General features: G+C 32.2%; 1 protein-coding gene across 4 annotated transcripts in view; it reads left to right on the plus strand.

Moving 5' to 3' along the window:
• Positions 1-24,196, plus strand: part of rdgA (retinal degeneration A) — an 86,360-nt gene that overhangs the window by 41,830 nt on the left and 20,334 nt on the right. For all 4 annotated transcript variants that reach the window (XR_016316760.1, XR_016316759.1, XM_089704510.1 and 1 more), the window contains exons 4-5: positions 17,380-17,521; positions 23,136-23,339. Coding sequence is in view for 2 of the 4 variants with exons in the window: in XM_089704510.1 (XP_089560636.1) it covers positions 17,380-17,521; positions 23,136-23,339 (346 nt within the window). In the remaining 2 variants the exon portion in view is untranslated. The remainder of the gene's footprint in view (positions 1-17,379; positions 17,522-23,135; positions 23,340-24,196) is intronic.

A 24,196-nucleotide genomic window follows, 5' to 3' on the forward strand; every position in this document is an offset into this window, starting at 1 on the left:
TACGGCGTTGCGGAATAATGGATTAAAAGCAGTATAGCAATAGTATGACACAGATGCCGTACATGGTCAAATGACCAAATTTACCCCCGGTAACTCTCGGAAATTAAATAAAAATTCCGACTTGGTGGACCACCATTTTTGTACGGCACTGAGCGGTTTCTTATTATTTTTAATGGATCTATCGATGGTTAAGAATGCCGTACAAAAATATATGACCAAAATTTACCGAGTCTACCTGTACTTTTCAATTCTCATCTGCACTCAGTTGGACAGCTTACAAGTGACGGCATAGTGATGAATCTTATTATTTTTTGCTCTGCTATCGTTCTAGATATATCCCCTGGTGGTTCATTTGACCCATATTTTTGTCCTATGCGGGCTTGTAGTCTATAACTAATATTTTAAATGCGAAATTTACTCTGTCTGTTCGTCTCTTTTTCACGCCTAAACCACTGTACCAATTTTGATGAAGTTTGGTACAGAGATAGCTTGGACACTTGGACATAGAATAAGTTTTATACCGGAAATCTCCCGGGAACGGGAACTATGCAGGTTTTCTTTGACTACGTGGGCGAAGCCGCGGGCGGAAAGCTAGTACATAAATATTACTAGTTCAATCTTACATTTAGAGAAATGCATATGCTTTACTAAATATACTTATTGTGTAGGTATTATTTCTTTATATTCGTTAGAAATATCGATTATAATGTTTGGGAAAATGACAAAATGTCTAATATTTTAAACAGAGTAGTCCAAATCATTCACACAAAAACGATATGGAAACTTGTCAACCAGCTAATGACAAATAAACGAGAGTTTAACTACCCGCACTATTCTATCGTTTCAAATATAAAGGTGTTTATCGGTAACATGACAAAAACTTATAATGGGTTTTCCCAAGCATACACCGTATCGATTTCCGCGCCTTTAGGAGCGCATTTTGTTCTCGTTCTTATTTCTACACTATTGGACTGTTCATTGTTTATATTAAATACGGCAATCATATTGTATCCTACGATAGTTGCACAGCCAATCGAAGAATTCAGTAATTTATTAATTGACGGTGTTAAACATCTTTTATAGAATAGACTAGTAGTTACATGTTTAACAACAATTTAAGTACAGATTGTAATTTAATTTAAAACCATTTAAAATTAGTAAATTATTATTCGTAGGTAGATATTTAGTAATAAAATTTCTATAAATTTTCATTTAATAGAATACAATGTAGTTCAATTTCCTTCTCCAATATAAAAAATTATAACATTAACAGCTTTTATCGCTAGCCATTTAAATGAACTTACAAGATATGTTTGCTCAACGTATTGAAGTTAATATTAACCTCAAACATTGTCTGTTTACTCAAGAATTCCACAAATATGAGAAGATTCAAATAAAATAATAAATCAGACAATGTTTTGTTAATTGTTACTATTGAATACATATTGTAAGAATTATGTCAATCTGTCATTACAAACACTATCTAGGTAAATGGTAACCTAAACTTTTACACTTACTTAATATACATATTGGTAAAAGCTTAGGTAAAAGTATAGTAACTTTACCTGATGTGATTCATAAGTCAAACATAATCAAGCGTATGTGTCAAATGGACTATAATTTATGTACATATGGACTATAATTTATGTACATATACATTAATCAAATTACATCGAAGAAGAATAAATTGGTGTTCATTGAATTTGGATGATAAGATTGTAACACACTGAATAACTGAATATAGTAAGAGTACATGTATTGTCATTAAATATCATTTAAAATTGATATTTTATATAATATGTAATTTGTTTCGGTGATAAAAGATATTTTAAATAATTATAGGTACTTACTGTCCTAAATATATTCTGAATCAGTTCAGACCGATTTCAATGAAGAGAATTACAACTTACAATGAGTCAATTTCAATTCATGGCATCTTAATTAGAACGCTGCCTATACTTTTACTTTTTTATTCTAAGTTACACAATATATTTATTGTTCAGTTTACATTAAACGATAGGTCCACTTCGACTTTATTAAAATTAAATATTGTATAGTAGGCTTAAATCATAACGATTAAACTGGTTAGTGCACCCACTATGATGATCTAATATGATGATGTACACCGTTGTCTGCATTTTAAACCGATTAGGTAGGTACCTATATATATAAAAAATGTGTGCGTGTACTAGAGTACACACGTAAGAAGTGAAACTTCTTTATGACCTTATTTTTCAAAAAATAATTTACTATCTACACTAATATTATAAAGAGGAAAACTTTGTTTGTTTGTTTGTTTGATTGATTGTAATGAATAGGCTCATAAACTACTGGACCGATTTTAAAAATTCTTTCACCATTCGAAAGCTACATTATCCACGAGTAATATAGGCTATATATTATCACGCTAAGACCACAGATTAGAGAATAGTTACTTCGTAACTAAGACCAACAGGAGCATAGCCACGCGGGTGAAACCGCGCGGCACAGCTTGTATACAATATTACAGAAATACGTTAGTCTAACACGCTCGTCGCTTCGCTCCTCGCTACCTATTTAAATACAGTCAAAACCGTTTATGGCGACATCGTTTATAACAACATACCGGTTAAATTGACCAAAATGAAAGGTCCTTGCTGAATGTTATATGACCGCCTTATCGAAAACATTGGTTTTTACGGCATTGTTTACTACGACATACCGCATTAAGCGACCACATTTGGTTAATATTTTTGGAGAATTATATCTGTAGAACGACCGGCTCAGCTGTATTGTAAACAATTTGAATAGGTAACTGTATCCACATCTGGCACAGTATAATAGTCAATGGCTATTATCGTAAAAGTAATCAAAGTTTAGGGTCTTTTGTAATTCTTAGAAACAAAGCACATGCATATTTTGATTGGACATAAAGAGTTTGAGGTTTATTCTTATAAATATTGAATTCACAAAATCATATATGAACACCAATCAAGCAAACACGTGTTAACGTGAGTCATAGATTTATTAATGTTTTAAAAAATTCAATCAAAAACTGAGGTTAAGGTAAATACAATTTTAGAAAAATAAATACCACAATTAAATTATAAATTATATATTATATTATAATTATATAAATAATTTATAAATATATATATATATATATATATATATATATATATATATATAATATATATATAAATAATATAATTATATATATTATATTATATAAATTATTAAATTAAATAGATACCATAATTCCACCCACGTGTTAGTGTATTGAAAAATACAATCAAAAAGTGAGGTTAATCATAAATAACTTAGAAAAATAAATACCATTATTACACCTAAGTATTAGAAAAATAGATGTAATTACTTATTTAATTTTTAATTTTTCGTCGAATCACGCGTGGTAGGGATAAGAAAAAAAATGTCACGAGTACGGCGTAACGCAAAAATGTAACGCGCGCGGCGTAACGCAAAAAATGTAACGCGCGCGGCGTAACGCAAAAAATGTCTCACAAAATTTTTGTCCACCCCCGATAAAGAAGTTTCACTTCAAAAAGGAATATTTATTTATATTATAATTATAATTTTATTTTGTCCTTAATTTCAAAGTGTAGGAAATACAGTAACCATAAGCAACGATTTAAGAACTTCCTTCGTTTTGAGATTGTCTGCTGAATGAAGTTATCTTCGATTTTCCACCTTGGATGAAAAATAATTACCTATTTTGCATTGGGATGGCTGCTTACATTTTTTGCATTCTATCGATTCCTTTTTACAATGATAAAAGTACCTACATTATATCTCTTCTGCAATAAAAGCTTCCAATTACCTGTTGTTGTGCAAGTAACACAAAATTAGCTAATATAATGATTAATTACCAAAACAATTAGTTGTACAAACGAAATGATTAGCACTATAATACCGCAAGCTTGCGGATTACGACGACCTCAATTTTTGTTCCTTGTTGGGTTCGTGGAATCCATTAATATTTTAAATAGTAGACCCGCACTGAGCAGAATAAGCTTGTCTCCCAAGTTTAAATGAAAATTAGATAGAAGATTTGATTTGAAGTAGTATTGAACAATACAAAATATGTAGGCGTTTTTTTATTCTCCTGAAAAATATTACATCAGTCATCGCACTTTATCAATTTTGCAGTGCTATCGCATCTTATCACCTACATTAAGATGATCCCTCAGTTATGAAACTTTAAAACACACAGTTATGATATCTTCTCCCAACAAGATATCGATTATTATCAAGTATGAATTCATCGAATATCAAAAACCCTTTAGTTTCTGTGATCTGTGTCAAAAACGATGCTACAGCTCCCACGGCGGCACCGTGCCGTGCTGACAACGGTCATGAATACGATCTTGCATACAGAGCAGCGATGCAGTTCAGTGGTTCAATGAATTATTGTACCGTGTCGTGCAACGCACGTGTCGGAGCTACCCACAGACTCCGCACTACGGCGTGTCGCGCAGCCGACCGCTTAGTCACGGCGCTCGCGCCTCCATAAAACAACCTGCGATACCGCGCTGTGTTACCTTGACTTGTGATATATTTTATCTGTGATATTAGTGATTATGGGATTTTTGGATGTTTCCTTCGCCGTCTTCAAGAAGTGCCCCAATCTTAAATTTAGGAGGAAAAACAAACATCCCCGCAGGTACGCGTAAGAGTAATAAAGCTATAAACGGTCGTTATCAAATTATTATCAGTTCGCCCGTTCATTGATAATATTCGGGTCTTTTATCAGATGCTTAATATTTATCTGAGTTTTTGATTTCATCACAAACAAACAGTATTGCATTGTAGCGCTATTGTTCCGTTATTCATCGTGGGATTTAGTTTCTTATTAAAGATTTTGAAATTGCAAGTATGGCAATGAAATCTAAGTACAATTTTTTTACTAATTAGCTATGTTAATTTGAATTTACTGCTAATATTTTAATAAAAAATTCAAATTTGTCAAATCAGAATTATCTTTAAAATCAAAGTGTTACTTTTATAGCAATAATAGATCATGAATAAGTAGGTACGTGACATCCTAGTAAATAATTCGTGATGCCGGTAATGACGCAGTATATTAGAATTGTGTACAATAAAAGACCACGTCGAAGCTAAACCGCAACTTGAGTGGGAACCTATGAAGTTATTAATACATATATTTTATGACTGCTATTTACTTTAATCTAGAACAAATAAAATACATACTTTTAAATCTATCCATTTTTAATGAGAACTATTTAATCAACATGCATTTATATTCCTTAAACTAATATATCCTAAATTCACTACCTATGTATTTTCAAAAGTTTTCAAAATATGTAGTAGAAAGTAACGGAATCTACGATTAGGGTTGTCGATTATGCCAATTTTGTTATTTAGAAGTATTAAAACCAACATGAAAGTGTAATGAGGAAAAAAATACAGAACTATTTAAACAGATTCGACTGAAAAATAAGTTGCACACCATATACTTCTTTGAGCACCTTGGATAACTTAATATTTTTAATACGACCACTACAAACCTTGAAAATAAATACAAATTGTAAAAAATATAAAAAATAAACCGTCGATGGCCCTACGCATAAATTGTTACATCACGCCTCACGGCGAATGCCATTCGGTCCGCGATCAGCGAACCGGAATCACTGGACCCTAACCTTGGCAGTTGCGGACCGGTTAAATATGCGTTTGTAGGGTTACCTTATCACCTTAGTACACGGGATTCTAATTCTAATCCCTGAACCACTTATTTATAGATGTCCTTGGAAATGTTCAAAACGAGGGACATATTCCTCTTCAAACGAGATGTGACTATCAATGAGTTTATAGAAAATCTAGTACGTATAGAAAATCTAAATTCTAATCCTGAACATAAAAGCTTAATTTATTTTGCCATATGTAAGGATCGATTGCAATATATGTGAAATCTTCTGCCTTTGTTATACCTACGCGCGTATAGACATGGCAATGAAATTTATAATGTTTCAAATCAGTTATTCAAATGGCACGATGTCAGATAACTTTTATGAATTTACTTATTTAAAAAATAAAATATGGTTTTGAAAGTAATACTCTTTTATTCGACTTCTTAATTATATAATATTATGGAAACTAAATTGTTATACATATATCAGAGGAATTTGAATGCCAAGGTCGCGGATTACTAGTTCTGTATATCTAATACCTGTTGAAAAATATAAAAATTCTAAAGCTCGTAGGTATTTCTTCGTCGTTCTAATAAATTATAATGAAATTTTATTATAATCTAAATGCTGTTTTTTTATTTATACTAATGATAGATAGTTAACATGCACAGACATAAAATACTCATTAGTTACGGTAAAGGCAATTATAAGATTGCTTGCAATCACTTAAAAAAATAATAATTGGTTTTTAATAATTCTATCAACGTCATGCCTTTTCTCTAAAATTGGATATTAGGAATTTATTCATGTATATAAATTGAAGCAGTCAACTAGAATGTAATAACAAAGAGGTAGCAAAGGTGTCCCAAGCTTTGTTTTGACCTAATCCTACTAAATTGTGCAAATTTAGTCGGTTTAAATTATATGCGTTGTAACTTGTAACTCGGCTTAGAGTTTACTCGGCGTGACAGCCAATGACGAAATGGTCCACTGAATTTTCATGAATGAAGGTCACCGCTTAAAGTAGACAATTTTACCGAATAAAGTTATTGTATTCCTTTATAACATTTTGTATGCAAAATTTTAACGTAATAACATTCTCGTCGTAATTCGATAATAGTTTTGTGTTTTGTTGTTAATGTAGATTATTTTGTATCATCCAATAAAATTGGATTTCTGGATTTTGTTTGAAAAAATCACTCGACATAATCGATTGCTTTCAAATGTGTGAAACATATAATATGGTTCTGAAGTTCACCTTAGAACGAACCGGAGGAGAGTTGAGAAATTTGCCGCACACTATTTTGCCCTCGCCTGCAAATACACTTACCACTGCAAATCCGCACCTGGCATCCTCGTTAATCGTTATGGTTGCCAGCCACGCGTTTGTAATTCAAACAATTACTTTTTTTTATTACCATAACTTTTTTATAATTTATTATTGCGCTTTGTTCGATCGAGATCGTTATAAATGTTATGTGTCTAATGTTTGATTTTTTTTATTTACTATTAAGAAAATATTAAAAGAAGTGGATGGGTAACCCTAATTCTGATTGAAACAACTACGGCCTACGCGCTGTCAAACTTATTCAATTGTAAACTTCTATCAAGTAATTTATTTATGTCGCATAGCCTTCATTTACGTTGCGAAAAACAAAAACAATTTTGCAAAAGCTTCTAGTATAGTGTGCATTGTTATTGACTTCGTGCCTTAAAATATGACTAAATTTATTTCCATCATTTATAGATAAGTATTGGTAAATAATAATGATTCGAAAGTCCCTGCGAACTAATAAAAAATAAGAATAATTCAATTAAAATATTATGTAATATCTATTATAAATAATTATAATGCATCATAAAGTCTTATATTATAATAATATCTTTCGAAGCAATAAAATAATTTTCCAGTTGTATACTTTACGGTACAAATTGTAACAAATATATTTAAACACATCTTCAATCAGTAGGAAATACAACCTTTGACCTAATTTAATGTTTCCGGGCTGATCTTTGCATTATACCTGCAGCTTACAACGTAATATGAACTTGTATTAATTATATCTACTTTGAGGAAACGTCAATGCCATTCATTACTTAATAAGTGCCGCTGAAGGTAAGAATGACCACTACATTGACCTTCTTGAGCGCTTATATCGGTATAAACTTGAATTTATTGTTTTTAATTCCGTACGAAATAATTGTATCCTTTTTAATGCGCATTAATGAGGGTTGCTGTTATGTATGATGTGTATATTGTACTTGTTTATATACAAGGATTAATCGCGAAGGTTTCAGTACGTAGGTATTGTTTGCGTTTGGAGTTGTGACGAATATTGCAATTTAAAATTTGGGTTTAATTTTCCATATAATTTTCTATACCCCATATATATCAGAGTTTTAATGAACATCTTTTAACAAATTATAAAATAAAACGAACGTGCCATTTAGATGCTCAATATGGCATTGAAAAAAAGTACGCTACGAATACCTCCGTAGTTTTTTGTTACGTCGGTTACCTAAAAAAACCTTTATACACGGAAATCCTTTTAAAATTAGACCAATAATAACTGCGTAAATGATTTATAACCAGGTACCTTCGACGAATCCCTTTCGTACTGTGGCTTATGATAATAGAAACGGCAATTTACAGCTGTTATGGTCAAATGAATAGACAATTGATTCGAGAATAGCGTCAATTGCATCGAGATCTATTTAAATTGCAACAATATGGTATAAGTAGGTATATGTACTTTTATATTCAACACTTATTTATAAATTAGTATTTTAACTATGCTCATAAGTATGTTTATTATGTATGTCTATACGCTTTTATAAGAACTGTGTGCTTTTAAATAGGAAGTGAGTGATATAGGTTCTTTATTTTTAAGGAAACAACAAGAATGGAGATATACTTACTAGGCGTTTGCATGTTTTTTCAACTGTCCTTGACTTACTCAACAAAATTGAGTCGAGTCAGAAGTCAAATGACAAAGTACGTAATTATACGTACGCAAGGAAGTAATTAGGATAAGGAAGGAGATTGCTTTTCGAATAAATAAACAAAGTTAAGTAAGAATGAAGAGATGAAGATGGTGGAGGCTTTTACCCATAAGGGGCCACCTAACAAGGACTAGTATAACTAAAATGGCATATGTATACTATACATATATTAATTGTAAGGTGGAAATAAATAAAGCTTATTATTATAAGTAAGAAATTTAAGTAATATTGAAGAAATTTGATGTATTTTAATATCTTAATTATATTTTGAGTTTACTATTCGGCCCAGTATGTAGTAGTTTTTATTATATAACGGTCAATCAAAGCTTGCAGCTACCTAGAAACGTATCAGTAACTAGACAAACGATGATAGATGATCGACATCGAAAGTTGCAGCACTTTGGTCACAACTCGCAACTCACTAGACCTCCCATATTATTTTATAGGACGAAATTATTATGTTTGCGAAATTAATATGTGAATTTATATATAAATCCCACTAAAGGTAATGAAAGTTTAATTTAAGTTCATATCAGGGTTTTGTTATTTAAAATTGTAAGGCCAGGTACAAGCTTAATGTCCTTGCGTTACATTGATCTTTAGTGCAAAAACAACCTGTAGGTATATCTGCGCATTTGGAATCGGGTTGACAGTTTTATGCTTGTTGTTTGTGCTTTTGTTTATAAGACATTCCGTACCTGTATTAGGTACCTACATGTTCTTTTAGGAACTTTAATTTTCGTTTTGCCTTCTTAATTTTGGATATTGTTTTCCAAATTATAACTATACCACACCCTAAAAAACGATCTTACTCGCCAGACACGGCAATAAACCTACTACTAATCTTATCTGAGAAGCGAAATTGCTTTATTGTTCGAAAATACGGGTAAATTAGTAACGTGAATGCAATTTATAATTAGGGGTTACCCTCTTCGCCTCATCGCTGAGATCTAAAGCACGTAGTTCTTGTGGATAAGCAGCCGGATTAACGGTTTTATGGAAATGGTTAATGCTTTCAAACAGGGCTGTCCAGGTTTATAAGGTCAAATTATAATAAAGACCCTTGAACTCAACGATACAAAATAAGACCTATAAAGTACATAATATAAATACAATTTATAATATATTTCGGTGTTTTCTACTTAATTTTTTCTATACAAATCATTCAGATTTTCGATAGTGTTTTGGAGAATCGTGTTGTATTTCAGCGTATATAGAATACTAGCGACCCGCCCCGGCTTCGCACGGGTGCAATGCTGATACAAAATACACTACAGAAAAACTGTGAACGTTGTATATAAAATTAAAAACATAGCGGCCCGCTCGACTCGCCCGATAGCCGGGCGGCCGGCCGGTACCGCCGCAAACGCTACGTCCCGCAATTTTTAAATCTGTAATATCTTCGAAAATATTCACATAAATCATACGGTGTAAAGGGCCATATAGATCTATATTAAATGAACAATGTATTCAAGGTATTTAATTGGTTAAGGATTAATACTGTATTAGTTAAAATCGCATCGAAAATTAGCTATTATTTGTCGTAAAAAGTAAATGACAAAAAAAAGTTATTGTGGGTTATCCATAAGAGATAGACATATACCATCGCGGACTTTTCTGTAGACCTTTTCAATGTGTATAATACTTAGTACATTATTTTGATAAAACTCGTAGGGTTCAGCCTGCGTTTGCAATGTAAGCGGAAAAAATGTAATTTTTTACGACATCACATTAGAAACCTCAAAAATAACAGTACTTCTCCACTATTTAATGGATGTTATTATACATATAAACCTTCCTCTTGAATCACTCTATCTATTAAAAAAAACCGCATCAAAATCCGTTGCGTAGTTTCAAAGATTTAAGCGTACAAAGGGACATATGGACATAGGGACATAGGGACATAGGGACAGGGAAAGCGACTTTGTTTTATACTATGTAGTCATATAATACTTAACAATTAACAATTGTTCTAGTTTAGACAGCCCTACGTAAACTATGCTTTAGCTGGAATTCTTCGTAGAATCTTATCAGCTGTGCTTTTATAATATGGCGAGGTATACCTAATATTTTTATGATAATCTCTAACCTTTTACCCGGAGATTCCAGTTCGTAATGAACTGCTTTTGTATTCTCGTAGAATAGAAGGCTGTATTAGATAAAGCAAGGGGACTTTGATTTAAATTTTAAAATTAATAGCAATCCTATCCTTTTGCTATCAAAACCATTCCACCGTTATGTTTTCAAAGGCCTGATCTATGAAAAAGATTTTATCGATGTAGCCGAGGATGTCAGGACAGCATATCAAGATCTGCAGTATGGTGTCTGGGCGCTCTAGAAATTTTAAAAATTATTCACGTTTGCCTGTGACATGTTCATAATGCATAGGTATAAAGAGATTGTTGTACGTAAAAGTGCATTCAACTGCAATGTTTAGGATAACATGAATTTAAGTGACATTTCACTATCGTGTCGGTTTTTAAGTGAGGAACATCTCAATACAATTCTATGAAGCCAATATGAAGCTATACGTATAGTTTAATAACGGTAATGCTTCAATAAATCTTCAATATGAGCTCCGCTTTACTGCAGGTATGGCGGCTTTCAGAACTAATATAGTGGCTTTGCGTATGTAACAATATCATGAAAAGCCAAGTTTTGTAGATTTAAATAGGTATTTAAATAATCATAATACTTCGGTAAAATATGACAGATATTAATGTTAATAATGACTATAAAAGCACAAGGATTAACAAATGTATCTACTAGTAACTAGGCTATCTCGGAAATGGACAAAATATTCCATTTGAATTCACACATCAAAGAGAATGAATAAGCAAAGTTATTGTGGCTTACGTGAGTTGAGTATTATGTTCTTGGCTTTAATTATTTTTAATGTAAATATTAGCCATCGCAGCGTCGGTAACATTAGCACCTGTTCGTATTGATTTACTTTAGAAATTTACTTTGTTATCGACTCAAGGTTTTAAACGTATATTTCAAATTTTTAACCGGCTATATTATATTGTATTCTTATTTAAAGTAAATGTAATTCACATACGGTATTCAGCAACCATATAGTCAGGTAAAGTCAGAAGATACTTAAAAACTGTGTAGTAAAAGTATTACAGAATTAAATCTGTAACATATAAGAAAATATTATATCAAGAAAGGATTATCAAATATATCTTTAACAAATTTAAATTACTTACAGAGATCTTTTTTATTTATGACCTCATAAAGAGCATAGCGTTATAACAATTTCAATACATAGTCACTATGCTTGAAAAGAAGAGTCGGTGTAGGTACTGGCTGTTAAAACTTATCCACCATTCACACTAACGTTGCTAATGACCGAAATCCTATATTAATAAACACGTAGCACCTACCATATTTGGAACAAAATAATAATATGTTAATTGAATTTCGAAATAGCTGTGACCGCACTCCCTACGGCTTAAAGACGGGGATTAAACGTTAAAATGAAATATAAGTTTAGCAGTAAATCTGGGAGGCGAAGATCTATTATGGCAGGAGACTATGAAATATGCAAAGCATGGCTGCATGGATGTTAAGTTTGCACTACGTGCGACGATATAATACATTATGTAACCACGGACAATAATCATTAATAATATAAAGGTAAGTGGGTCGATGTAGTGGGTAAATAAATCTACCTTTATTTATGAAATTCTCATCAAAGATAAATGCATCATTTGAAAATATTATTTACCTTGTTTTCATATTTATTTTGGTAATTTTCATGTGGAAATACAATTGACAAACTGTTAACTTTGGTGTAAAAATATAAAGCTGAGATACCTATTAGACCGGGAGATACTGACACAAAATTTCGAGTCATTTGTAACAGGATGGCGGTTCTACAGGGTTCTTAGTACGCAATGACAAAAAGAAAAATGATGGTGTGAACGCTGGTACCGGTGGGTTAGTCGCGTGGGCGTTAGTCGAACTCGTCGGAAAAATAGCGAAAGTCAAACGATTTGTAACACAAAAATTTTAGAATTTACCGATAGCCCATAAAAAAGAAGTAGGCGGTAGTGTCATGCCATACTTTTCCGGTATGACTTACAGCCCGCCATACCGACGCGAATGTGTTGATTTAAAAAAAACAATTATTCAACCATTTGTACCAAGCTAACTTTTGCACAGGTAACCATCGTCGTGCAGCCATTTACGAAAATCGCCATGCCATACTTTTCGGACGATTCCAAATGGTCGCCATACCGCCGAAAATCTGCAATTTTTTTTTATTTCGCCTATCTTTTTGTACCAGTATTGCATTTGGCTTTTTGGAGAGTATTTGATAAAATGTGACCATTATTATATTTGCCATACTTCTAGTAGGGGGAAAAAGTGCTGTCATACTTGAAAAATAAATTTATTATTAATTTATATAGGTGAAGATTTCCAACACCTAGATCTTTGAAATTTTGTATTTATATTCGTTGATCCTCAAACTTACAGGAAAAATAAGTGCCATACTGTTACAAATCGTTTGACTTTCGCTATTTTCCGACGAGTTCGACTAACGCCCACGCGTCTAAGCCGCCGGTACCAGCGTTCACACCATCATTTTTCTTTTTGTCATTGCGTACTAAGAACCCTGTAGAACCGCCATCCTGTTACAAATGACTCGAAATTTTGTGTCAGTATCTCCCGGTCTATATAGTTATTTTTGTTGAAAAATCTACAAAGCAATATATACAGCATAATAGAAATATAATTCCATACAGCCTTCTGCATTTATGGCAAGATAGTGATATTTGCAACAATAGTGCCAGACTATCCCTTTGGTACGATAGTTGAAATCTATCCGAGTGAGTATCAAGAGTGCCGGCAGCCCTCCCTAATCCCCCCGTCGATCCATTGTTCTATTATTTTACCAGTAAGCGCGTGCAATTGTATTCTTTGTATGACAATTTTGTGGCCATTTTGGTCGGATTGATTCTCTTTGTGGAAATGGAATAGAACGCACGTATAATACAAGATGTGTTTTGATATCGCCGTAATTCTCATGAATAAGGCTAGTGTGTTATTATTTCGGGATGTTACTAAAGCACCCTTCTTCCAAATACCCCAAAACCTTAACCCGAGGGCACGCAAGGACCCTGTGCTTAAACTTGTTTTTGTTACCGCTAGACAAACGAGGAAATTTTTGCATATAGGACAGGGCGATTACAGTACACGTGTGACAAATGCTACATTAGCGCAATATTTTTCACAAACCGTATCACTAGAAAGAAGCCAGCCTCGATTCAACATTGAAAATGTTTTCGTCAAATCCCCTTTCTGACAAGACTAACATATAGGGCTAAGGTTATAATAGTAGGAATTTTTCGTCATTTTTATACAACTGTTGAAAAGTCTCTATATTATAATATTATAGACTTCTCAATTATTATAGTTTGAATGAAATAAGATAATATATTTAGATGCATTGAAATAATTTATCTTAGACTAGCAATGCCCTGCGGTTTCACCCACATAGATAGCGATATCGTGACAGTGAAAAGTTATAGCCACTATAGGTCGGACTATAGGTTTAATTTTTAATCACATGAAAATCACCTTCACCCCGTCCCGCACTACGCCTGCTCATTATACCTACTATTTTCTGTAGATTGACACTTTTGAAAATTCGTTATATCTTTTGAATGGAATATCCAATTTTTTTCATTTAAAAAGTATTTTGCTGGTATTGAAACAGTCTACAATAAAACATCATTTAATGGGATAAGGATTAATATATGTGTATGGATAACATGGTTTGATTACTGTCGGCACTTCTATTTACTTTGAAAACGTAAAAAAGTTGTTGTAGTAACATAACTACTGAAGATGGACATATGGTATCGCGGACTTTCTTGTAGATATTTATCCATTCTATAATACTGTAGAACATTTTTTTGTTCTATCTTCAATAGATTCCGCAGCGCACGCGATGACAGCATTTTTATTAAGGAATTTTTTACACCTTGGGTTACATTATTGCATTTTTGGTAAGGATCTCTATTTTTTTTGAAAATGCAATATAGCCTATGTTGCTCAGTGAAGATGCAGCTTTCTAATGGTGAAAGAATTTTTGAAATCGGTCCAGTAGTTTAAGCGTGAAAACCATACATACATACATACATACATACTTACATAATTACAAACTTTTCCTCTTTATAATATTATTAGTATTAGTATAGATGACAAGGAGGAATCAGTTCTAATCTAAACTAAAAGGATGATATCGATATATGATTATGAAGATAGGAACTAGCAAGATTGAAGTTTTCAACAACGAAGTAGCAACTATGACAATGTATAAATATGTTATCGACGAGACGTAACAATCCAACTATATGGGATGTGTAAGAGATCACTTTAGCTGCAACAAGCCGATATATAGAACACGTAGCAGGGTCAAAGCAAATCATGAGCATAACAGAGAAAACACATTAATTAAAATTTTAAAAATTTTATTTCTTTATAAGTAGGTACAATATTCCACATTTACCAATTTATACAGGAACGGGTGCGTTTGCAATATGAGAAGCGAGTGCGCCGTTCGATAACAGTTCACAATTATAGCACCTCCAACTATTCGTGCTGGCCACTAGTTCTTCGCTGCTGACGCACTCCAGGTGGAACTGAGAAGCGCAACGGCTGCACTTTATTGAAGCGCATCCTTGCATTGTCCGCTTACAATGAGCACAATCCATAGTCTTTAAAAAATAAGCTTCACGATAAGCTAAATTTATAGCAATTCTTCTTGTACTGTTGTTGAATTAACTTGAAAACTTCATTCGCCCGATAGTTGCGATAGAAATTTTCTGTTTCTCAATACTTTACAATTTTTATACAATTTTAATTTATTGAGCGAAGAACCGTCTCAAACAATTATCAGCCAAAGAATGTTCTAAAAAGCTTATGAAAGAATCTGAATTTGAATTCCAAATGTAGCTTTTTTAATTAAAATCGTTCTATCGGGTTATATGCGGCCTGAGAATAGAATTTCGATAACAATAAAACCTTATTTCTGAAGAAAGCACAGAACATAATTATATTTCCATATACATATTATGCTTTTGATCGTTTTACTAAAAACTAAATTTATAAAGGCATTTGTATTATTATTTTACACGTGTCTAAGTGATAAGGGTGTCCTGGTAGAACAGCGTAGCATCGTCAGCTATAGTCAGTATTTTTTAAACAATATTGTTTTAAGGTTACTTTCGCTACAGACAATATAATACTGTATGGACTTTGATTTCTTGTTTATGTATTATTTATAACATATAATGTTTTAGTTTTAGTGTGCATTTTTATGTAAGTATAGCTGATTGAGCATAAGATCACTGTTACTGATCACTGATATTTTGCGGACGTGCTTTCGTATTTTAAGAAGTCTCATTTTAAGTGAGATCTGCTCAAGTAAAACGATTTGTTTATCAGAAAATAATATCATATCATAAAAATCATTAGTTTACCATAAAAAAAAATTGAGGATCAATCCTTCATTTATTTAGTTTTGTCAAGTGTAGATACCTACTAGTTTCTGAATATTTATTAACGAACTTGCTATAATATTAAACATCTTATTTTACATCTATAAAGCATTTATAAAATTGATTTGAATAAGAAATTAATCATGGAAAGGTATACTTACATTTTAATATTTTTTCCTCGACGAGGTTTACCGCGTCGTTGAATTTCGTCAAATGAAACCAATTTGGCGTGAAACTTTTTTAAGAGCAACATTTTTGTAAAATCGAAACTTTGATCCCAACTTCTACCCGTCATTACTTAAGCTTGAAAGTTAGGTCGGGTTTGATATAATTATACTCGTATAACAACATTTGTATCGCATCATCAATAATTGGGAACACTAGTATTATTTATTAATTATAAAATTTATTTTATAATTCATCAGGTAATTCTCTGTCTATGAGAGTGATCATCTAATAATAAATATGCAATTAATTATATGTATGAACCATTGTACGAATTATGTCTCAACTACAGTGTGTCCCTGCATAAAGTGCAATCCCGAAAGGGGATGAAACTAGACCATGAATCATTGACTAGAAAAATATAAAGAAAATATTGTAGGATTTATTGGTATTTTAAGATTTTCATGTTTCATTATGGACACTATGTACAAAAGTATTGATTTCTTCCAAAATAATGGGTCTATTTCTTTGAAATAAAAAAGTTAGAACATTGTTTTTTTGTAATTTGGAAGCTAAAATGGTAAAGAATAAAAGTAAGCTATAAAATTACATAGTTATAGGGCACATTTTTTTAGTAATTTGAAGTTTTTTTTAAATAAACGTCTAAAAAAATCATTTTTTTCATACAAATACATTTTTTTAGATACCCATGATAGTTACTTTTTTTCGGACTATTTATTATTTCATGGTCATCGCCAGGTTAGGCATACTGTTTTTTTTTTATTTCAAAGAAATAGACCCATTATTTTGGAAGAAATCAATACTTTTGTACATAGAGTCCTTAATGAAACATGAAAATCTTAAAATACCAATAAATCCTACAATATTTTTTTATATAATACATATTTTTTTTATATTTTTCTAGTCAATGATTCATGGTCTAGTTTCATTCCCTTTCGGGATTGCACTTTATCCAGGGACACACTGTATATTACGACTTCAGCAATACAATAATAAATGCATATTGCTAACTTATTGTTTCCTTCCAGACGTACTAGCGAGGGAGCGGCGGGTCCCCGAGTACTCCGGTCGACTCCAGACTGGAGTGAAGCGGCAATCAGCGGCGAGCACCTTTGGCAACCCACATCAGTGTCCGGAGACTGCTGCTACGTTGGCGATTCTGAATGCCAGGTTTGTTCTTTTTTATTTAGGTTTTATTGTATCAAAGCGACTTAGAACATTAAAGCAACGTAATGTTCTAAGCAAAGCGACAACGCAAATCGTACCTTATCCATAATCCAAAGGATAACGCTAATAATAAATAAATAAATATTATACATTGAGATATGGAGTGATGATGAATGATGAATATTACTACGTATGGAGGAGACACCACGAACAAAATCTGTGCGCCATTTTTTTGCTCTAACTAAGTTTTAAAAATTATTATCTAGTTAGGTACTTACCAATGAAAGTTATTCCTTTGCACTTTTCCGTATTATTTGTATTATTTGTGCAATATCGTAACACACACGAAGGCATATTTGATGCGTTTCACTTTAAAACCATTAAAAAAAACTTTAACATAAGTGATGTAGGCGGTGTCGTCTCCATATTAATATTATCTCAATGATATTATAGGACATTATTACACAAATCGACCTAGTCCCACAGTAAGCTCTATTAAAGCTTGTGATGTGGGTACTAGGCGACGATAAATATAAATACATATATAGATAACTAGCAATGCCCTGCGGTTTCACCCGCATAGATAGCGATATCGTGACAGTGAAAAGTCTACTATAGGTCGGACTATAGGTTTAATTTTTAATCACATGAAAATCACCTTTACCCCGTCCCGCACTACGGCCTGCTCGAACAGTATACCTATTATTTTCTGTAGATTGACACTTTTAAAAATTCGTTATATCTTTTGAATGGAATATCCATATATATATTGAAAACTCATGAATATATTTTTTAAATTATTATTTTAAATAATTAACAATAGTTCATTGTTTACGATTCAATAGTTCGTAATAAGTGAGTTTCAATCTATAGTGGTTTAAAGTTATTTCAAAAATGGAGCATTTTCGTAAATTTTCTAAAAAATCTTGGAGAAAGTGTAAGAAATGTTATAGTATGCTATATATTCGTGATCTACTCAATAAGCTCTTTCATTTGATACCCCACACGGCATGTTTTGGACATTTTTATTTTTTTCTTTGTATGCCATATTTAATTACCGGGGTGGGGGGAGGGGGACCACAAAACTGGTTGGCAACATCTGTCTATAGGATGTCTGGGATCTATACAATATATATCAGAAGTCAGATTTAGGTCCGCTATTTTTGCAAACGAACATCTCCTTGGAGCCTGCTCTACTATAAAGTTATAGAATTTAGAGAACAAATTATGCCGTATATAATATAATTGTTCATAGGTGTGCAATTTGCTTTGTTCTTTATTAGTTTCATATGAGTAAAGAATTTCAATTCTTTATTCATATCATTTCAATGATCGAAGATGAAATAAAACTACAGATACATATATTGGATCTTTATTATACGTATTATGAAATATCCTTTACCCCACTCTTCCAATTCCTTTCTTTTATTCCCACGTCAATCATTTCCGTATCCCATATCTTTTAACGTCGGCAATCCATTTGTAAAGGCGTAAGTAAGGTCTGCAAACAATTTTTTGCTTCTGTAAATGTGGCCGTACCGTGGCGCCACATTGCCGACGGTGACATGAAAATAATTCATTATTTCCAAATTTAAATGGGACCACAAAGCAGACACCAGCGTATAATTAAAAAAATAATAATTAATTATCAAAATCTGTTCACCCAGCCTAAAAATAGTACTACAGTCGTTTTGAAAAGCTCTTGTTAGTTAAAACTTTCTATTTATTCCTTATGACAAAAATATGTTACATTGAGAAAATCTACCGCCTAAATCTTTTAAGTGATATGGTGAATTCGTAGAATACAATACATTAAGTGAAGTGTCACATTCCAGCTTTTTGCGTCTGGAGAAGTTTTTCTAGTTTCCATCGGAGATATAACCAAAGATGAAATGATATCATAAAATGGCGTTATCTTGTGCATTGCAGAAGATATAAAATATAATTATAAGTAATATAATATAATATGTACTTAGTAAAAAAACTCTTGTACAAATAAAAATATTTTATAAGGGTGCAAAATTTATAATATTTTTACATTTAATTTAACGACTTCTCTAATTTCCTTAATAGCATTTAGTTTCTTACTTCAGTAGGTACTAGGTACTTAGTAAAGCAGAATGGCAAACTCCCATAGGACTCTGGGCCTGATCGTTACACTGATGAACATGATGATGATTTACTGGAAGGAATATGATATTTTAAGCACACCTTGAGTGGACTCATTCTTTCGTTCGTAGGAATTTGAACAAGTAGATAGAGTAAATTTTCAATATATAATTATTCAACCTATTCCTCCCCTTACATCGCTTCACAAGGGTCTTATTACAAGCGTTACGTATTGAAATTCGCAAAAGTTTGCAGCATCAGAAGCAACAGGGCGAGGAATTATAATTTCCTCGTCAACCATTACCGAGTTTCCTATCTATTGTATGGGTGTCGGTTGAGCGTTAGTTGAATGTAAGATTAATGAGCCCGTTCCACCATTAAAGCAGCAATGACTTGTCACTGTCGATACAACAAAAGCCTATACTGAGTCGTTTATATCGTAATTGCTATAAGGTTTTACATAAATTAAATTTCTTCAAAGTATCTACAAAATTAGTTCGTGTAACCATATTCAATTTCGTACTGGTATTAAGACTAATAGCATACCTTATGTTATAATATTCTCTCAGCAACGTGTTTCCATTAATATTTTTTCCACGGGTACGTATATATTATGAAAAGTTTTGGTTCTATTGAAAAAGAAACTGAGTAGACTTTAATTAGTTCAATATCTTGTTTGTATAGCCGAAAGTTTGTCGATAACATGCTATCAATTGGGAACCCTCATAAATCGTACCATCGCTAGATTTATATTTCAGAATGTACATCAACCTATTAAGCTGAAATCGTGATCGAGGACTTGCATGAATTTATGTGAGGTTGAATTTTGTTATCGTACCGTGAATTTGCTTCTCGTCTTACCTTTAAAAGAATACATATTCATAATAATTCATAATTCATAATTCATTTATTCAGCAAAATAACACATAAAGTTACACATAAAGTTAATATCATAACTTATTTGAAAAATTATACAATAAAAATAGGAGGAACTCCGGTATCTGTGTTAGTAAAAACTGTGCTACAGACACCTGCGCCCACCCCTCAAATTAACTAGAAATGACTATGTTATTTCTAAATCAAATATTATTCAAATATTATTTTGCTTATCAATTGAAAATTTATGAAGTTAATGCATCTATAGGAATAATATTGAAAATAAAATACATATTTATTATCACAACCACACTATGAACACCCGACTCTAATCGATTTGGAAATTTAAAACTAATGAACTTATCTATAAGGACAGTTAGGATGCTACAAAATGTTTAATTTATTATTCTGTAATGCAACATAGTTTTGTACTCTATAGCGCTCCATTCGTCTACTAATGCACTGTAGTATTGAGATTCATCCAGGCAACGTAATTTCCTTAACAACAACAGCTGAAAACAATCCTCTTTGCTGGCCGGATTACATTATTTCAATTTTAACTTCAACTTTGCTTAATTCTTTGGTAGATATTATGTGTATTGAATAAATTATATTAATAAATTCAAATGAGAAATCCATACTAATATTATAAATGCGAAAGTAACTCTGTCTGTCTGTCTGTTACTCAATCACGCCTAAACTACTGAACCAATTTGCATGAAATTTGGTATGGAGATATTTTGATACCCGAGAAAGGACACAGGCTACCTTTTATTGCGAAATATGTACCACGGGCGAAGCCGGGGCGGACCTCTAGTGTTATATATATTGTTTTTAATTATGACAAACATCATATCTTAGCATAATATGTATTTGAATAATATACCAAGAAAATACAACAATGTAGAATTTACTACAGTCTAAATATAAATAGCTTTAATTAAAGGCTTAAACGTAAGTAAATAAAATTATTTTTGTTTATTTTAATGGCGTATTGAGTGGGTTGTATTCTAATTTGTTACGAAGAAAAACAACGAATTTTGTAATAAATATATCGAGAGTATTTTTGGCGTCATTAGGAAAGTAATTTATAAAAAAGGTATGTAGGTAGTAATTTATAAAAGGTATTTAGATGTAGACAAGTTTGATAATTTACCTTAAGTAAATGCCTACTTAAAGTAAGTTTCTATTTAAATGTTGGTTAAAAGGACAGGCTCCATTTTCTCTCGGAATTCGGATAGGAGCTGGAAAATATTCCCCGAAACATTGTGAAAGTGTTTATGTATGTCCAACAAGCTTTAGCTGATTTGTGTTGACACACAAATTTCACGTTGTAGTGTACTTACTTTTAGCAATTTTTCTCTTACTGAGAATAAATGTATCACAAAGAATATAAAAGTTGAGCGTTAGTTGTATAATTAAGTTATACAAAATTATGAAATATTGTTTGTGAGGTTTACAGCTACTTTTAAAATACGGTATAATTAATGTTTTTCACAGGTTAAAATGTTATGTGTCAAGTAGTTAAAACACATTTCTCATCTAAAATACCATATTTTATACACGCTAAACGTTTTCTAATCGTTTCCAAGGCTATTGTTTCGCTAAGACTTTAACAATAGAGCCAAAAAAACTGCTAATGTCATAATATGATGACTTGTACATAAATTAATCTATCGTCGTATCAAAGTAGGTATACGTTTAAAATTACGTAGTTCCATCGCAGCGGAAGTTGTGTCGTATGACTAGACAGGATATTCGGTAGATAGATTGAGATTACCTCGTGGCTCGTTAGGCATATTAGAGATTGGGTGTCTGCGTGCTCCTTACTTACATTAGTCTTGGTTATATCACATTCGAGACTGACCTCTGTCACAGTATTACAATATTATTTATTGTAATACTGTGCCTCTGTTATCTATATATATATTCTATTGTATAAATTTGTAATACCTAGTACCTACCTACGTTTTGTGGGGAGAGATGATTCGATATAATAGAGCTAGTTTGATAATACTAATAAATTTATTAAAAAAGATTTACTAGTGAAAATTACCGTTCCAATGAACCATGATGCTTCATACAGTAGTAACTAAAATAATGTATACTCCGTGTATTAGTTACAGAAGATTATTACTATGTATGATTTACTAGCTTACCGCCCGCGGCTTCTCCCGCTTTGTCTTAAACCTAATAAATTATATACTAAAACAAAGAGGAAGGAATCACTTTATCTATGTATTAAAAAAAACCGCACCAAAATCCGTTGCGTAGTTTTCAAGATTTAAGCATACAAAGGGACTAGGTGTAAGTGATATTCTAATCGATCACTACCTATTATATACTAGCATAAACGACAAAATTAAAATAAATTGAACACTTATAAAAGACAGGTAGTAGAAATATGTTAAATTATTTTATATAAAATGCGTAGTAACTGAGGAAAATATACACCCGCCTTGTTTACATTTCCTTTTCTACCTGCAATATATAAAGCGTAATTTTTTTATATCTGCTTTTATTTTGAATACTACTCATCCTTTTTCCTGTCAATTTAAAATATCAGATAACGCTCCCATTAACTATGAAAGCGTCCTGCATAAAGTCTTATGTGTGTTTTTTTTTCCAACAGAAACACGGGCCACGCATGAAATGTTCTGCGTGTAAAATTGTAGCCCACACTGCATGCATCGATATCCTGATAGACCGAGTGCAATTTACATGTAAGCCGACTTTCAGAGATGTGGGAGTCAGACAATACAGGGAACAAACTATCACACATCATCATTGGGTGCACCGACGGTCCGAAAAAGGAAAGTGCAAGGCTTGCGGCAAGGTAATCAAATTTATGATCGTTTTCTGGAGGTCCTCGTGCTAGCTGTAGATATTGTGGTTGTTTTGTGTTTAACCTTGTGTATTGTTATTGTTGTTTATTAAACTATTTGTTCTTTTATAAACGTAAAGCTTGCAAATGTTTCTCATAAAGGTAAAATGTTTCGAAAGCCCCACAATTTCAACTAATATTACATTGCACAAATCTCCGGAAACTTACTGACCCGTAGCGTTATTTCGGCACGAGTATTGACGTAAACAGGCTTTTGAAACAACTTATCTATATTCTGAAATTCATAATTATGGTATATGCAAATTGAAAATGCTTCGTTGTACTTATAGAACATCATTTTCCCTTCAAGAAATTTGAATGCTTCTTTTTTTTAATATTCCATAACTTTTTTGGCCACAAAATATAAACAAACTGAACTACGTTAAACTACCCATTTCGATTGTCCATTAGTAAATGCTGACTGTCATTGTAAGGCAAAAAACACAACTTGAATCGTGCTCAGATCCGTTCTAAAGTGTTTAATTTACTCAAGTAGTTTAACAGCTATCGGCGTACGTGCGGAAACTTGGCGCTTGATAACGAGCGACTTAAAATTGTTTGTCGGAAATCATGTGTTTCAAAGGTAAATGTTACCCGGAACTAGGAAACAGATTAGTAACAATGTTGCGTTATTGTTTGGAACCCTTGCGAAAAGCTTTAATTGAAAACGCGTCTTTATATTCAAATATACTTGTATAATGAATTTTACAAATATATAATATCGTTTTTGCGATTCGTGGTAAAATTATTTTTGTATGAAATGGATATCTGGAATATAAAAAATATAATTCTGAAGCGGTCGCATTCGT

Source organism: Colias philodice, chromosome 15, assembly GCF_061535455.1.
Source record: "Colias philodice isolate Cphi_HAF_F1 chromosome 15, ilColPhil1 Martin Lab GWU primary, whole genome shotgun sequence".
NCBI lineage: Eukaryota > Metazoa > Arthropoda > Insecta > Lepidoptera > Pieridae > Colias > Colias philodice.